Below are 16807 nucleotides of genomic sequence, written 5' to 3' on the forward strand. Positions count from 1 at the left end.
TTGCTTTGGAGACAGAGTTCATCTATAGACCTGACCACAGGGCCATTAACGTGGATTTTTCAGGGCCAGCTTTTCCAACCCTTAATGTGCATGTAACAATCATAATTGTGCATGTAACAAATTACATGCTATTGAACATCTGATTTGTACATGGAGTTAACACATTTGCACTTGCATCAGGCACTTGCTTTAGCAAAGGGTCAGTTAGATATCCTAGAACCATAGGGTTAGAAGGGACTGCCAGGGTCATGTAGTATAATCCCCTGCCAAGATGCAGGATTTGTTGTGTCTAACCCATCCAAGACAGGTGGCATCCAGCCTCCTTTTGAAAACCTCCAGTAAAGAAGCTTCCCGAGTCAGTCTGTTCCATTGTCCTACTGTTCTTACAGTAAGGAAGTTTTTCCTGAGGTTTAATCTAAATCTGCTGTGCTCTAGTTTGAACCCACTGTCTCTTGTCCTGCCCCTTGTGGCAAAAGAGAACAACCTTTTTCCATCTTTTTTATGGCTGCCTTTCCAGTATCTGAAGACCACTTTCAAAACCTCAGTCTCCTCTTTTCCAGACTAAACATGCCCAGTTCCTTCAGCCTTCGCTCATATGGCTTGCATCCCATCCCTTTGGGCATCTTTGTTGCTCGCCTCTGGATCCTTTCTAGTTTCTCTACACCCTTTCTATATATTGGTGACCAAAATTGGACACAGTACTCCAGCTGTGAGGCCTCACCAATGCCGAGTAGAGCGGTGCTGTCACCTCCTGTGACTTGCACGCTGTGCCTCCGTTAATGCCACATTTGGGTTTGGGTTTTTTTTGGCAACAGCATTGCATGGCTGACTCAGGTTGCGGTTGTGATCTACCGCAACTCCCAGATCCTTTTCAGCAGTGCTGCTTCCAAGCCAGTTTTCCCCCATTCTGTGTTTGTGCATTTGGTTTTTCTTCCCGAAGTGTAGCACCTTTGTTGAATTTCACTTTGTCGTCTATAGCCTAGTTTCCCAGTTTTTCAAGATGCCTCTGAATTTTAGCTCTGTCCACTAAAGTATTGGCAACCCCCCCTCGCTTTGTATCATCTGCAAATTTGATTAGTATGCTTGTATAACTACATCCAGGTCATTAATAAAGATGTTAAACAACACCAGACCCAGAACAGATCCTTGGGGAACCCCACTTCAGACCTCCCTCCAATCCGACATCTCCAGAAATTAGTCCTTCCCCTCATCTTCGTTACTTGAGCCTACGTGTGCATTGGCTGGATTTTTGTCACCTTCCCCCACAGGACCTAGTTTAAAGCTCTTCTTATCAGGTTAGTGAGATGATGTCCAAAGATGTTCTTCCCGGTATTTGATAGATGGAGCCCATCCCAGCTCAGAAATCCTCTTTCCTGGAACATCAGCTCATTGTCAAAGAAGCCAAAGTCCTTTTGCCAACACCACCTGCATAGCCACACATTTACTTCCCACACATTTACTTCCATGATTCAGTGGTCCCTGCCCTTCAACAGGGAGGATGGACGAGAACACCACTTGTCTTTTATCTTTCCTAGAACCCATGTACTTTGCAGAGATTCGCTCAAGGTTATTCTTGGTCCTCATGTGGATAAGCAAGAAGGGGTAGCGATCCAAGGGCTTGATGAGTCTCAGCAGACTCTCAGTCACATCTTGAATTCTCGAGCTAGGCAAACAGCACACTTCTCAGGATTCCCAGTCATGTATACACATGGTCATGGTCACTGCTTGTTGAAAGAAACATTACCCGCCTGAAACGTGGTCTATAAAAAATAAATTAGTTAAAAGCATTTTTAGTCCCACCCCTCTGTCTCCTGACAGTTTCTTTTGCTTTACAGTCTCATTAATGATCTGGAGGATGGGGTAGATTGCACCCTCAGCAAGTTTGCAGATGACACTAAGCTAGGGGGAGTGGTAGATACCGTGGAGGGTAGGGGTAGGATACAGAGGGACCTAGACAAATTGAAGGATTGGGCCAAAAGAAATCTGATGAGGTTCAACAAAAACAAGTGCAGAGTCCTCCACTTAAGATGGAAGAATCCCATGCACAGCTATAGACTGGGGACCGATGAGCTAGGCAGCAGTTCTGCAGAAAAGGACCTGCGGGTTACAGTGGATAAGAAGCTGGATATGAGTCAGCAGTGTGCCCTGGTTGCCAAGAAGGCTAATAGCATATTGGGCTGCATTAGTAGGAGCATTGCCAGCAGATCGCAGGAAGTGATTATTCCCCTCTATTCGGCATTGGTGAGGCTGCATTTGGAGTATTGTGTCTAGTTTTGGGCCCCCCACTACAAAAAGGATGTGGACAAGTTGGAGAGAGTTCAGCGGAGGACAACAAAAATTATTAGGGGGCTGGAGCACAAGACTTATGAGGAGAAGCTGAGGGAACTAGGTTTGTTAGTCTGCAAAAGAAAGAATGAGGGGGGATTTGATAGCAGCCTTTAACTACCTGAAATGGGGATTCCAGGGAGGATGGAGCTAGGCTGTTCTCAGTGGTGGCAGATGACAGAACAAGGAGCAATGGACTCAGGTTGCAGTGGGGGAGGTCTAGGTTGGACATTAGGAAAAAGTTTGTCACTAGGAGGGTGGTAAAGCTTTGGAATGAGTAACCTAGGGAGGTGGTGGAATCTCCATCCTCAGCGGTTTTAAGGCTTGGCTTGACAAAGCCCTGGCTGGGATGACTTAGTTGGGGTTGGTCCTGCTTTGAGCAGCGGGTTGGACTAGATGACTTCCTGAGGTCCCTTCCATCCCTAATCTTCTATGATTTTCTTTGGTTCTGCTCTGTCCTGACGCTGCCTGGCAAGACTACGGGCAAACAGCAAAACTGCACAAAGTGTTGCCAGTTGCACAAAATTCAGCGACGTGAAATAAGAGACACAAATTGTTTTCCCCTTTAGTCCCTTTCACTGTATTAGTCTGAGGAGGCACCTATAAAAATAGTAGGGAAAATAAACTTTTCAAAGAGAGACCAGCTTTCCCTTAGGAACTAGGGTTTTGTATTTGTTGGGGACTCCGATTTCAAAGTGAGTGTATTTTTGATAAAGATCTTTCCTCCCCACCCCACCCCATCTTGATGACATTTCCTATCCCCCGTACCCCTCCCCACAGCCGCCGAACACACTTGCGTGCACACAGACGCCTACGTATGTAGCAGGCAGACTGAACCAGACAATAAATAAACACCCACAACTGAAGTCATTATTGCCTAACTGAAAAATTATTTGCTGGCAGTGTCTGTAGTATTCTGACTAGCTTTTATCAAAATATATGTGCACATAAATCTAACGCGGAGGTAATAATCGCTCCTAGAAACTTCAACAACCTGTTTATGCCCTACGCTAATTAAAAGTGTGTGTGTTTTTTGAGAATTATACAATTGCAGTAAGAGACCATGGAAATACAATTGACAAATAGCAATAACACACAGAGCCAAGTCTGATCTCTCCTGCACCAGTGGAAATTGGGAGTAGCTCCAGTGAAATTGGTGGAGTTATACTTTAAGTGAGATCAAAATTAGGCAAAAAGTCATTAACAATTTCTGGGATCTTTATAATAAATTGAAGGCAAAAAGGGGAGGGAAATTAGGATACAAGAGAGACAGAGGGAGACGTGTGTGATGCTGTGTATTTTATTATGCCACTACAATAATGTCAGCTGATTGCTTTTACAAATGTTATTTTAAGGTTTCAGGTATAGCAAGTTATGTTAATCGGTTATAGCCAAAAATAAAGACCAGAGGTCTGGTCCTCTTCTTACACCAGTGTAATCCCATTGACTTCAGTCAAGTTACTCCTGATTTATATTGGTGTAACAGACCAGAACCAGGTCTCATATGTCTTTTGAACTGGGTTTCTCATTGCTTCTTGAATAAAGCCTTGATCTATTAAGCAATTACACGTGCTTAACTTTACAGGCAATGGGGCTCCTCATGTGCTTAAATGTTCTCAGGATCAGGGCCTTTCTGGGGTGGGTGTTTGGTTTCGCTCATTGCACCAGCCCTCCTGTTGTTCTGGCCATGCAGAATTGTGAGAACCTTCTTTTATCTTCTGCCGCCTTCTCAATAATTCTGATTTGGTTTTTTTCTCACCCCTCTTTCAAAACAGGCTAAATTGCCCAACCTGAAAGAAGTGGATGTCCGCTACACTGAAGCATGGTGAACCCTCTCCTCTCTCTTTAGCTTCTGACAAGAAGAAAAAGATTTTAAAAACAAAACCAGAAAATAAAACAACTTTTGGCTAATACCTGTAGAGCAGTGAGTTCTGGGACTTCACTTCTAGGAGTTGTGGTTTGTGAGGTAGAGTCGTCGCTGTGTGGGGGAGAGGGGAAACTGAGCATGCCCAGACCCTGCCTAATTCTTTCAGCTTTGTAATTTCAAAATCAACATAATTTAAATTGTAAAAAAAAAAAAAAAAAAAAAAAAAAAACGACGACTTTGTAGCAGCAAGAGGATTCTAAAGAGGGGGAAAAAGCCCATCCTTTGTGGATTTTATTTGCCTTTGTGTGTTATGCTGTGTGGAGTTCAGCTGGAGTTCATCCATTAGGAGCCCCTCCTCCTTCATCATTTTTTTCCAGGAAGGCAACTTATAAAATATCAAGAGAAGAAAGGAGGGGGGAAAAAAAAAAGCCCACCTGATTTGCACCTCTCCCTGTGTCCTTGCAATTGTTATGCAAAGTAATTTTGTTGTACATAAGATTTACATAATGCACCTATTTAAGAAAATGGTTCACAAATAACAGGTCTGGGACCTGTCTTTTATTTATGAATTGTTAATTCTTGTACCTCTTTTTTTTTTTTTTTTTTTGCATATAGTACTGTATTAACTAGTTTGCTGTCTTGTTGTTTTTTTTTAAAAAAAGCCCTCCTTGAGAAATTGCCTTTTAGTAATGCATACCGTATTGTAATCTCGCTGTGTGTCAGAACATTCACCCCACTGCATTTCTGATTTAAAAATGCCTCTAACATCATGAAGTCAGAAGGAAAAAAAAAATATATATATATATATATATAAAAGAGGAGGTGAAGGGAGGGGCACGGGGATTAATTTAAGACACAAATTTCATTCCTGGAAGACTGAAATTTTTCTCTGATCCTTTTCAGCCCATGTCAGGGTTAGGGGCTTGGGTGTGGGGGGGGGAGGGAAAGGGTGTCAGTTGTTTTACCAATGAGATATTTACAAAACTTTGTAAATTTCACAAGTCACCTCTGTCATTTTCTGTTTATGTCCAATATTTCAAACAAAAGTTCTGCCACTATTTTATGCATAAACTTTTTCTCTCCTCCCACCCTTCCCCCCCCCTCCCCTTCCTTTCATCATGCACGCATTGTTTTGCATGTTCCTCTTGGGACTGAGAAATAACATTGTCGCTGATCTAATGGCTCTGGTCTGTCTGTACATGTGACCACTACTTTCCAAATCCCCCCCCCCCCCCCCCCCCCCCCCAATTGCTTAGAAAATGATAAACAGACAAACAAAAATTGTGGTTTCTTTTATAAATATGCTGTTGGCTTTTTTTCATAATGAGCCTTTGTTGTACAGAGCAGCTTATTTTTTTTAAATCTTTTCCTTTCAGTTTAGCACTGTTATTTTATTCTTGAACACCTCGATTTAACATACAGCCAATGTAATTTTTTTATATATAAATATATATATATATATATATATATAATCTTCAATGGAAGCCAGGCTTTTGTTGGGGGGGGGTCGTTTGTTTGGGGAGCTTTTTTTCTTTTTTTTTTTTTACTTTTTTGCAAGGTAGATTAACCCCTGCCCAAATATTCTTACCAAAAACAAAACAAAAAAAGGAGAAAGAGAACAATTGGTTTAAGTCTTAACTCAGTATGCCAGATATTTTTTTTTTCTCCCTCAAATCTCAAACTGTATAAGAACACAGCATGAGAAGAAAAGAAAAGAAAAGAAAAGAAAAATTATGCCAACATTTTTCCTTAGCACTGTTGCTTTTACCAATGGTTTACTACTGTTCTGTAGCTGTGTACAAAGAGATGTGAAATAATTTCAGGCAAAAATAAACTGTAAGTGAATATCTTTTAGCTGCGTGCTTTGTGCTTTCTTTGACTAAAGCTCTCTCACTGGCTGGTGGCAGGGGAATATCTTTGATACTTTCTGGAGTGGAAGAATGGCTTTGTGGTTGAGGCCCGGGTCTAGGTCTCAGCAGATCTGGGTTCAGTGCGCTGTTCTGCCATAAATGTCCCTGTGCTTCAGCTCCCCCTCTGTAAGATAATACCTTTTCGTCTATATAGATTGCAAGCTCTTTGAGGCAGGGGCAGTTTCTTATTCTGTGTATGTACAGCACCTAACACAATGGAGTCCCACTCTCACTTTGGGCTTCTAAGCACTTCAGCAGTGCAAACAACAACAATAATAAAGGTGATGGGCATCAAACAAAGAGCGTAAGTAGACCAAACATAGTGTGACTTATTGGTTAGAGCACTGGACTGGTAGTCAGGAGGCGGGGCCTTCCATTCCCAGCTCTGCCATTGGTTTGTGGGGTGATCTTGGGCAAGTCACTGCACCACCTATGCCTCAGTTTCCCCATCTGTAAAATGGGGATAATGATACTAACCCTCTTTGTAAAGCGCTTTGAGATCTACTGATGAAAAGTGCTAGTTAAGAGCTATGCAGTGGTGTTGTTGCAGCTGTGTTGATCCCAGAATACTAGCGAGACAAGGTGGGTGAGGTCATATCTTTTATTAGTTGATCCAATAAAAGAAACTACCTCACCCTCCTGGTCTCTTTATGTAAGAGCTAGGCATTATTATAAGAATTAGAGGCTGCACTTACATTGCTTTATTTTATTACTGTTCTTTGTATGGATTTAGTCCTTGTGAAAGTCTGATAGTTCTCGAGGCTGTTTATTCATAGCACAGGTGAAGCCCAGGAAGTAATAGTGCCAGCTTTGCCCACCCCTTCCAGCCTTAACCTAGCAGGGACCACCTGTCGGACAGAGAGGATAGTCAAGTCTCCATGTCTATTCAGTCCTTGGCATCTCCACTAGAAGTGATGATCTGCTGAGGCCCCTAGGCTGCTATCACAGTAGAAGCTGTACCTGGTGGATTTTGAGATGTGGGCATCACGCTGAGCCTGCCGTTTCTCATGGGGTACCAGGCAGCTTTTGGATGGTAACAGCTTTCAGCTACTACCAACCTGGACTGGCTTTGAATTGGTGACTTACGGTGAAAAGCTTTGTAGCTGCATGTGAGTTCCCTAAGCCGACCAGCCAGTCCCTAGCCCAGCTCTTCTCTGCACGCACACACTTGGCAAATGGCTCCTGATGGTCACACAAACACTGGCAACGCTGTGGCATTTCTGGCTACAGAGAAGTTCTGAGACCCTGGAGATAAGCTTCAGGAAAGCATCCAAATGGACTCGCCGGTGCTCTGGAGATTTGCCCGTCGTCCCAGATGACCCACCACCCGGTGTGCAGGCAGGATGCTGGTAAATCATCCAGCCGTGGCCTCACAAAGACAGTCCCAAGTCTAAACAATTCCAGTCCCTCGTCTTTAATTAAGTTGGCCTGCCCACATCCTCACTCTCAGCCCACCTCAGCTAGAGCTTCCCGAGGTCCTTCAGAGTCACTTAGTTTTGCGGAATAGCCATAAGAACTGGGTGTGCAAACCGACCTTATTCCCCACCGCCGACTACGCCACTGAAGAAGAGGAGCCTTTGCAGAGCAGTGCTTCCCCAGTGGGACAGCACCGGCTGGAGAGCAATGTAGCGAAGTGGGCCTTTCCCTCTTCCCACTGAATAAATGGGAGCTTTTCTCCCACTCTGTGACCCAAGAGTGGGTCTGAATGCCAGGACTGCTAGCCCCTTCATCCCCAAGCGCCCTGAAAAGGGGTGGGGGGTGTGGAGGGAGACACACAGGGCTCATGCAGTTGTGGATGGAGCTCGTGGATTGGAGGGGAAGCTGGGCAACGTGTTTGCAGTGGGGAGGTGCCTGGTGTCCGTAAAGCCGTCTTTATTCAGATGTGATCTGCACACTGAAGATGTCGGTGGTCCCTTGCGCTAGAGCGATAATCTGGCTTGGGGGGAAGGGGCATTCACTGGGGGGGGACCCTTCTGGGTTAATCCGTCAAGCGGTATTTCAGAAAGGCGACTGTGAAGTGAGGCAGCCACCTCCCTGTTCGTTTCCCAAAGCCTGTCCGTCTTAAGGCAGCTGAGAGAGCAAACACGGGCGCTCAACGCCGAGCTGGGTGCAGTGCGTTTTAAGGCGTGGCGATCTACTGGATCTTGTGGCCTCTCTCAGTGAAAGAGAGAGGGGCACAGTTGAGTTGCCAGAACCTGGTCACGGCACTGGATGGGAGCCAGGATGCCTGGCGTTCTGATCCATGCTCTGACCAAACTTTCCTGTGTGGTTTTGGGGCAGGCCCCTCCTGTCACTGTCCCCATGAACGCCGCAAGACGTCTTTCCTGCTGAGCTGCTGGTCAAACTCTGAAATCACTGGGGGGCGAGTGTGCATGGACGTACAACACTGAAGGTGAGTGTAATTCTCTGAGCACCTTTTCCCCTCACACAGATGCTACTATATCCCTGCTATATCTCTGCTGCTCCATGTCCTGGGAGAGCCACCACACCAGGCTGCGCAGGTCCGGCTTCCCCACTTGCTCTCAGGCTGGCCTGGCTTCACTGAGCATCTCTGGGCGCCTTTACCCTGAGCCCCCAGTACCGTCCTGCTGATGTAGACTAGCTGTGAAGCTGAGGGAACCGGTGGACCTGACAGCTCAGCTGGGAGGGAGGCCTTGGGGGGGGTTCATCTATGAGTGCGTTCTTGTGTCCATTCTATGCTGGGTGTGTATGTGCTGGGTGCACGATTGCTGGAGATTTTTTCCCCTCCGTGGTATCCATAGGACTGCCTCTAGCGCCCCCTTGAGGCACGTGCGGTGCTGGTATAAAGGGCTCCGCCGGCCTTGTGCCTTCTCAGTTCCTTCTTCCCGCCCGTGATGGTTGCTGGAATGAACCTTGCGTTGGCAAGACTTCTTTACCCAGTGGTCTGGGCTTTCTCTCTGTTCGTATCTGTAGCGTTGTAGTTGGAGTTAGTGTATATGGTAGGGTGAGTAGTTGTCCCTGTCGTCAAGGGACTTTTCACCCCAGGTGCTGGGCGTGCTCCGCTCCCCGGGCTTCGAACCGCGTGCCTCCTGCAATAAGCCGTTGCCAGTGAGTGAGCCACACTCTAGCGCCTAACGTGCCGGGCGGGGGGCGTTGCACGTTAAAGAGAAGTGCCAGATCTGCAGGGACTTCAGACTTCGCACTAGGAAAGAAAGAAAAGGCCATCCTCACGGAGGCAGCCCTCAGACCAGCCTCGGGGCCAAACACCTCGACATCCACGCGGCGCACTCCCCCGTCACCGTCACTCTGCCCGACCTCGCTCTCCGTCCCTGGTGCCAAGGAGGAGGCATAAGAAACAACTCACCGAGAGAGGGCGCACTCCGGTGCAGAAGAAGGACAAGCAGGGTACTGGTGTTGTGAGAGCCCCGTTGGGCCACTTGGCCTCCTCTATGTTTCTGATGGCTCCACCAACTCTGCCTAGCGCTTCGAGTCCGGTACAGGACTTGCCACTGACTCCTGGGAGCAGCCATGGCTTCATGTCCCTTGCTGCTGACAGGCACCACGAACTACCTGGCTTGGACTTCTCCTTGGCAGAGTGCCGGTTTTGGGTCAGGACCACAAGAGCAGCGGAGGAGAACAGTTGTTCTTCGAGTGATGGTTCCTGTTGTAGTCCACTGATGGTTGTGTGCATACACCCGGATTTGTTCTCAAGCTTTACCCCGAACTCCTTTAGCCCCTAAGAGTCCAGGCTGCCCGTGTTCTCTGGGTGAGACGAGATGGAGATATACAGCTGGGTGGCACCAGCACACCGAAAACACTTTAACCCGAATCGCCCCCCCACTCGCCCCCCCCGGCAGACGCTTATGCATGTTCAATGGAAGGGGTGACAGGAGCGTCCCTGCAGCATCCCACGTGAGCGCTGGTTCCCGTGCTCATGCTCCAGTGGAAAATACAGTTTTGTAGCCGGAGACCTTCTAGGTTTTCAGCTAGATGATCACAGCATGGTCATGACATCTCCTGGCCAATCCCCTTGGAGGTCATGCTGCACCAAGGACACAGCAGTCGTCAGCTGTTGTCTCACTGAGACCTGCAGAGTTGACGGACAAAGCAGAGGAAAACGGTATTTAAGCGTCTCGGCCACGTTTGCTACATTAGCGTTCGCAAAGTGCCCAAGGTTTGTTTCTGGGTGAAAGGTCCTTTAGAAATGTAGCGATTGTGTAAACCTGGGCGGGTGGAGAAGGGGGGCGGGCTGTGCCTTTGCACGTACAGTGCCTAGCACCATGGGGGCCTTGATCCTTGGCTGGTGACCTCTAGGTGCTACTGCAATACAAGTACTGAGTTACGATAAAAGGGGAGCTCTGTTTGCAACTGATGGGAAAATGGAGCCCAAGGTATTATTCATCATCAGTGGGTATTGCCTAGTGCTGTGCATGATTCTGTCTTCGGGCCTGGGTTGCCACTCCCCAGAGCTGGGAATTCTGTGGCAGCCTCACGTTCAATCCCAGGGAAAGCGAATGCCTTGATATACTCTGCATGATTCTTCTGGGCAAGTAGGGAGTGGTACAGAAGTGAAACAGGAGCAGTGTCTGAGTTCTTGGCTGGGATTTGGGGCCTTGAGAGTGTAGGCGGGGAAGAAATAAAATACCTACTACCTCCTTCCTAAAATCCCCTTCAGAAATTAGGAAAGGATTCACCCTTAATTTCTTAGGGTTGCAGAAGCAATAGTCTGGCTCTCCACTCGTGCCAAGTGAGGGCTGATGAAGAGGGCTCTGTCCCAGTTCTTGACGGTAGCCAGGTCATTCTAGCAGCACCTAACGATGCAGCACCTTCAAAAGTTTTAAATAAGCGAATCAAGGACTTAGTATCTCAGCTGGCCAGTGGGCTCCTGGAGTCCTCTTCTGAAGCTCAGCACCAAGAGTGTTGGAGTGCAGCAGAACTGTTTGAACCTTTGTCCTTGTTTCCTGTGTTTTTACATTGACCATATGGGGGTTGTTTGAAACAGAGCTAAATTCTAAGGAGCAGTGGAATATATTAGAGGGGCTCTCCACTGCCCAGCAGCATTCTACATCCCAGCTTCCAGAGGAAAAAGGACACTAGGTCCAAGCGAGGCATCTTCTGAATGCCTCATCCGGCTGCAGTGCTGAGATCTGAGCACTCTGTCGCGTCGTAGCATGGACGTCTTTCATGCTGAATTTGGCACTAGTAGCGGGTGCAGCTCAGGCAGCTCTGATGTTAGGTTTGGTTGGATGCTCATCCAAATGATATGGCTCTCTTGGGTGTGCAAAATGGGCTTGGAAATATGACCTTGTTATGCAGGCGGTCTTGTACTTTTGGTCCAGCCGAGGGTGACTGAACAATGATGATGAACAAAAGTGAACCCTACTTTTCCCAAAGATGTAATTTGGATCTTGGACTAAGGCCCATCAGTGAAGGCAAGTGGGGTTTTTTTCTGTCTTGAGAGACAGTATCGGAACAAGAGATCAACTCGAGTGGTTTGCAGGATATTTAGTTACTGCATTTCCAATCAACATGTCCAGTTCTGATTAAAAGTGATCAGTTAACCAGTCTTTATTTTAGGGTGCGTGTTAATGAATGTAACATGGACACACACTATATACAGATATATGATATATGATTAAATGTCTTCCAACACCATACCGCAGTGCAGAGAATACTACGCTTTCTTCACTCCTGAGTATCCTCACTTCCTTCAAACAGTTAAACCACAGTATTGCCATTATTTTTATGTGAAAGACCATTTTGACCTCTCAGGATTTGTAAAACCAACCAGATGTACTTGTTGGAACCCATCGTTCAACTGTATTGCTCTGAATCTTGAGTTTTTTAATTCCAGAGGGGTAGCCGTGTTAGTCTGTATATAGCAAAAACAACGAGAGTTCTGTAGCACTTTAAAGACTAACACATTTAATTTCTGCAGGCATAAGATTTCATGGGCTGTAACCCACTTCGTCAGATGTACCTACATCTGGTTTTGAGTTTTTTAATGATTTTTTGCCGACTAAATATAGTACATGCATAAAAATATTTGCTTTAGTGACATCTACAACATCCATTTTTTCCATTCTCTTTTCTATTGACTAGGGAATAGCTTGGGTAAATATTTGAGAGGAACCATTTTGATTAATAACATGTCTCAGAATATACTTTATGTCAATAGCATTGGCTATACAGGCATTTTTCCTAGCTGTATGGTTCATAGCGCGTATATTTCGAAATCATACATATGGTTTTAACATACTAGATGGAAAATAATATTGTGATAGGCTCCAAATATATAGACACACACACACACACACACACACACACACATATATATATATATATATATATATATATATATATACACACACACATATACATATATATATATATATATATACACAATTCTTAGAATGGTCATTTAATCTTCAAGGAACATTACCAGTATAAAATTCACAATATAAAAATATATCTTTATCCATGTTACTAATAACACTTTCAAGGATTAAACAAAGAATTGTTAAAATGTAATTTTCTGCCCATTATTTATGTTGCTGTTGATTTTTCACCTTTCACTCAGTTTGAACAGTGAAACTAAGCTAGTCAGTTTCACGTTCTATTGGTATAGTAGACATTTCCTTGTTCATTTCGCTTTCCAGTTGGCCTACACTAGCCCAGTACTAAACAGGGCGGGAAGAGGTTTAAGACTAGGATTCACACAGGAGTTAAGAAAGTTAAATCCCAGCCTAGATCTTCCTCTCTCTGCAAAGCGCCCATTTTCATTTTCAATAAAATCAAGATATGTGAAAATGCTTCTGTGAGGTTGTGTAAATCTCTTTTTTCAACCAAAAAAACCCCTGAACACAGGGCCTAAAACTTATTGCCAGTTTTTTTTCAGATAAAGTGTTTTCAGCATGTGAGCATAACTTGTTTTTTTAGGTGTATTTTAAATGGGGAAATAATGAGTTAAGGATACTGTTCACAAATTTTACTTATGATGATAATGACATTAGTGATAACTAATTACACCAATTTCTTTTGTCAAGGGCTTTGAGTTCTTTGCTGAAAAGTACCGTCCAGGAGATGAGGAATTACTGTTGTTACTTGGTCAGTAAAATACTGTAGTGTGAGCCTGTAGGGATGATGCAATCAAGAGTCTTTTGAATTTCAAAGTGAGCATAAAAATACAATAAAAGTTGCAAGTTTCACTTGATCATTGTTTTATTCACAAGAGGCAGCTGTGCCTCGATAGCGCTTCAGTGAAGATGCTCACTACAGCGATGACAGAGATTCTGCCATGGGCATAGTTAATCCACCGCACAAAGAGATGGTAGCTAGGTAGACAGAATTATTCTTCCATCGACCTAGCACTGACTATACCATGGGTGAGGTCAGTTTAACTACGTCACTTGGGGGTGTGGCTTTTTCGCACCCCTGAGTTATGTAGCTGAGTCGACTTAATTTTTGAGTGTAGATCTGACCTTATTTCCATACCGGAGGGGAATCAGCTATACTGGTATAAGGCACCTTTATACTGGTACAACTGTGTCCACACTATTTGTTTTTTAAAAAAAAAATCACACTCCAATGTGTAGAGCAGGCCTACAAAGTCAGTAAATTCAAGTTAAGGCTCTGCCTTAACACTGTTTCTGTACACTAACCAGGTGGCTGATTCATTAACCCAGCAGCTGCTTCAAAGTGGACATCACCAAAAATATGTTTGGGTGAGTGGGCCTCAACATCCTAGTGAAATGGACGACATTGGTTACATTGGTCTCTGGTGCAGCACAGCCCGACTTCTGGCCCTTGCCAAGAGCTAACAATAATAACTGTTTATAAAAGGAAGCTCAGGCGGGACTTAAGGAACTTTCCTAAGGCCACATTGGGTGAAATTCAGCCCTGTCCTGAGGGCTGGAAAGAGCCTATGTATCACTGAAGTCCTCATTAAGCCTTTCAAATGGCACAGAAGTGGTGCGTATTATTAGTATTAAATGTTGTTTGTATTGTGTAGCACCTGAGAATCCCAGTCATGGTCCAGGACCCCGTTGTGCTAGGTGCTGTATAAACACAGGCAATAAGGATGTCCTGGCCTCCAAGAGCTTAAGTACCTTGTACTGGGCCTCTGCTTTGGGGTGAGTTTCACTCACAGGAAGTCAGTGCAGAGATGATAATAGAATCCCAGGGGCCTGGCTAGAATACTAACCACTGCACCTTGCATCCTCGCTCGTCCAGTGTTTGGATGGTGAAAAGGCAATGTTTTACAAGCCCCAGTTTTCACTCAGGCCCAGTTGTTTAGCAGCAAAGCATTGGCTTACAAATCATTTTCAGAGTGCCCTTGGCATAGGAAACCCATTCATTTCTTTCCTAGAAAATGAGCCACTTCTAGCTGAACACACGATTCTTTGCATCGCCCTCCTGGAGAGCACAACAGCAATAAAATAACCTCACTTCTTCTTTAATCTGCAAGGCGGTGCTGAGATGCCGAGGATGTTGAGGCCGAGATTCTTTCCGCTAATCGGTTATAAACACAACAACAAACCTCCGCTTTCCTTCGAAGCCAGACAAAAATGTGACAGGTGTCATTTGAGGATGGATTTATTTAAAAAAATAAAAATAAAGTGACATTAAAGCCATGGGAGATGGATTAGATCAAGTAAGGGAAGACAAGACAAGTGTCTCCCAAGACTGTTGACAAGAGTGTCCCCAAGGCCATTACAAAGCAGTCCCTGAATGTTCTGGTCCAAGCTCAGTCTGCCAGATTAACTTCTACAGTTCCAATCCCCGTCTCCCCTCACTAGAGCTACTGGGTTTAAGCCTGAGCCCCACTCTGCCCCTTTCACACTGCTCTAGACAGAGAACCCAACAGATGTAGAGTTAGGATAGCCAGCTCTAACACCATCCCCCTGCTGTGGCCAGCCTAGATAGCGTGCCAGGTGTGTTCCTGCAGGTGGCTGGGGGTGTAGCTGAAGTTACGCGGCACTGAAACAATTCCTGGTTGGCAAATAGCCCTTAAATTTGGGCCACAGCCAGCCAGGCATAGTTTACAGTTGCCCATCGGCAGACTGAGGCTCAGAGAGGGCCAAAGGACTTCCCACCACTGCGGGTGTAACCGGTAGATCTGAGGGGTGGAGCCACGTGGATTATACTTACTCCTACTGCCCCTGCTAACTGAAGCAGTGGGGGTTAGACCTGGGTCAGCACCTTGGCATGATGGTGACAGAGAGTCCGCTGTGACATTCTCAGCCAAGCCCTCGGGAGCGTGGTGAACCCCAGTGGATCACCATGGCTGCCGGGATGAGGCTTTCCCGTCCTTGCAAAGATCTTTAGATTCCGGAAGAGCAACAGGGCCCAGTGCAGTGAGCGGAGACACCCAGTGAAACGTTGCACAGTGAGACGTTTTTCTACTGGTCGCTAGCTCCCTCAGACAACAGCGAATCATAGAACTGTCGGGCTGGAAGGGACCTCAGGAGAGGGCTGTCCTCCGCCGGGGTGAGGCAGGGATTAAATGGATTTAAACCATCCCTGACAGGTGCTTAATCTAACAACTAAAATTGCCTTTGCCTCCATTTAATGGTGGCTTACATGAGCCTTGTTAAAGCAACGCATCTCTCTGCACGGCCCCGCCTATGGAAGGCGCACTAGGCATCCAAAGGATTGTTGCTATAGTCCCTTCCTGGGGTTCTGCCGCTCTTGGCATTGTGCAGGTTGACCTCTTGAATTACAGCTGCTTCTGGCCCTGTTCCAGGCAGTTCTACTCTGAGTTGCTCTACCTCTTGCCAGATGTGGTAGCCTGCTCCAGTCTGCAAGGGTATAATTAAGTACGTTGCCCTTTCCCACAAAATATTAGCTGTATTGGCTTATCAAGTGCTGCACGACAGAGAGCTGAATAATAATGAGCTTGGGAGCGATGGAGATGATGCTACGGTACAGCCTTTCTCAGCTGCAAATATTCAGCCTGGCGTCATTTATGCAAATGAAATAATTTATAGTTATCAAATATTCAAATGAGGATATTAAATCAGTTGCATAGACTCTCCGGTTTTTCCACATCATCTGCCTTAGGAGGTACCCCTAGGTTAACTTTAAGCTCCCCGTAGCGTAAATGAGCATTGACAGTTCCACCTTAAAATAACACACCGACAAGGCATGGTTTGCATTTCTCTGTGGCTAAATCTGAAAGCAGTCACGTGAAAAACCCAGCTTTTGCAATGCAGGCTCCGGAAGGATGTGAGCCACTCCTCCCCCAGTTCACAGCTCTAGTATTGTGCCTGCCTCATCCAGCAAGAGGCGAATCATTGTTCATGAAAAACAGCCTCCAACGATTTATCAGGCGGTAGGCAGCAGAAAGTAATTGATACTCTTCGAATACAGCACGGTACTAGAGTAGGATAAGTTAGTTTCCCAGATTAAAAAGGAGGAGGAGGATGTCACTGGGAAGTCGATGGCATCCAACGTTAAAGGTACCGTATCGGTTTCTGAGCCCCCATTACACCTGTTGTGCTGTTTGGGGAATCACGGGCATGATTGAGACTGGTATCATGCTGGCTGATTCCTTCCCTGCTCTAGTTGTGACAACGTGCGCGCACACACACACACACACACACACCATTTGTCTGACATCAGTTTTGGTTTTGACACAGCTTCTGGTCCCTGGGACGTTAGCGTGCCAGGGACTGTCACCTCTCCCTTCACAATGCTGAGCGGTCAGGCGGACATGAGCAGGTTAGAGCCTTCGCAGCCGGCG

General features: G+C 45.8%; 1 protein-coding gene across 5 annotated transcripts in view; it reads left to right on the plus strand.

The window, feature by feature from the left end:
• Nucleotides 1–6044, plus strand: part of CMIP (c-Maf inducing protein) — a 167888-nt gene extending 161844 nt beyond the window's left edge. For all 5 annotated transcript variants that reach the window (XM_067540148.1, XM_067540149.1, XM_067540150.1 and 2 more), the window contains exon 21: nt 4101–6044. In XM_067540148.1, coding sequence (XP_067396249.1) covers nt 4101–4154 — 54 coding nt within the window. In that variant the 3' untranslated portion in view covers nt 4155–6044. The remainder of the gene's footprint in view (nt 1–4100) is intronic.
• The last annotated feature ends 10763 nt before the right edge of the window (nt 6045–16807 follow it).

Source organism: Emydura macquarii, unplaced genomic scaffold, assembly GCF_026122565.2.
Source record: "Emydura macquarii macquarii isolate MOO-44397 ecotype Brisbane River unplaced genomic scaffold, CSIRO-AGI_Emac_v2 contig_561, whole genome shotgun sequence".
Classification (NCBI taxonomy): domain Eukaryota; kingdom Metazoa; phylum Chordata; order Testudines; family Chelidae; genus Emydura; species Emydura macquarii.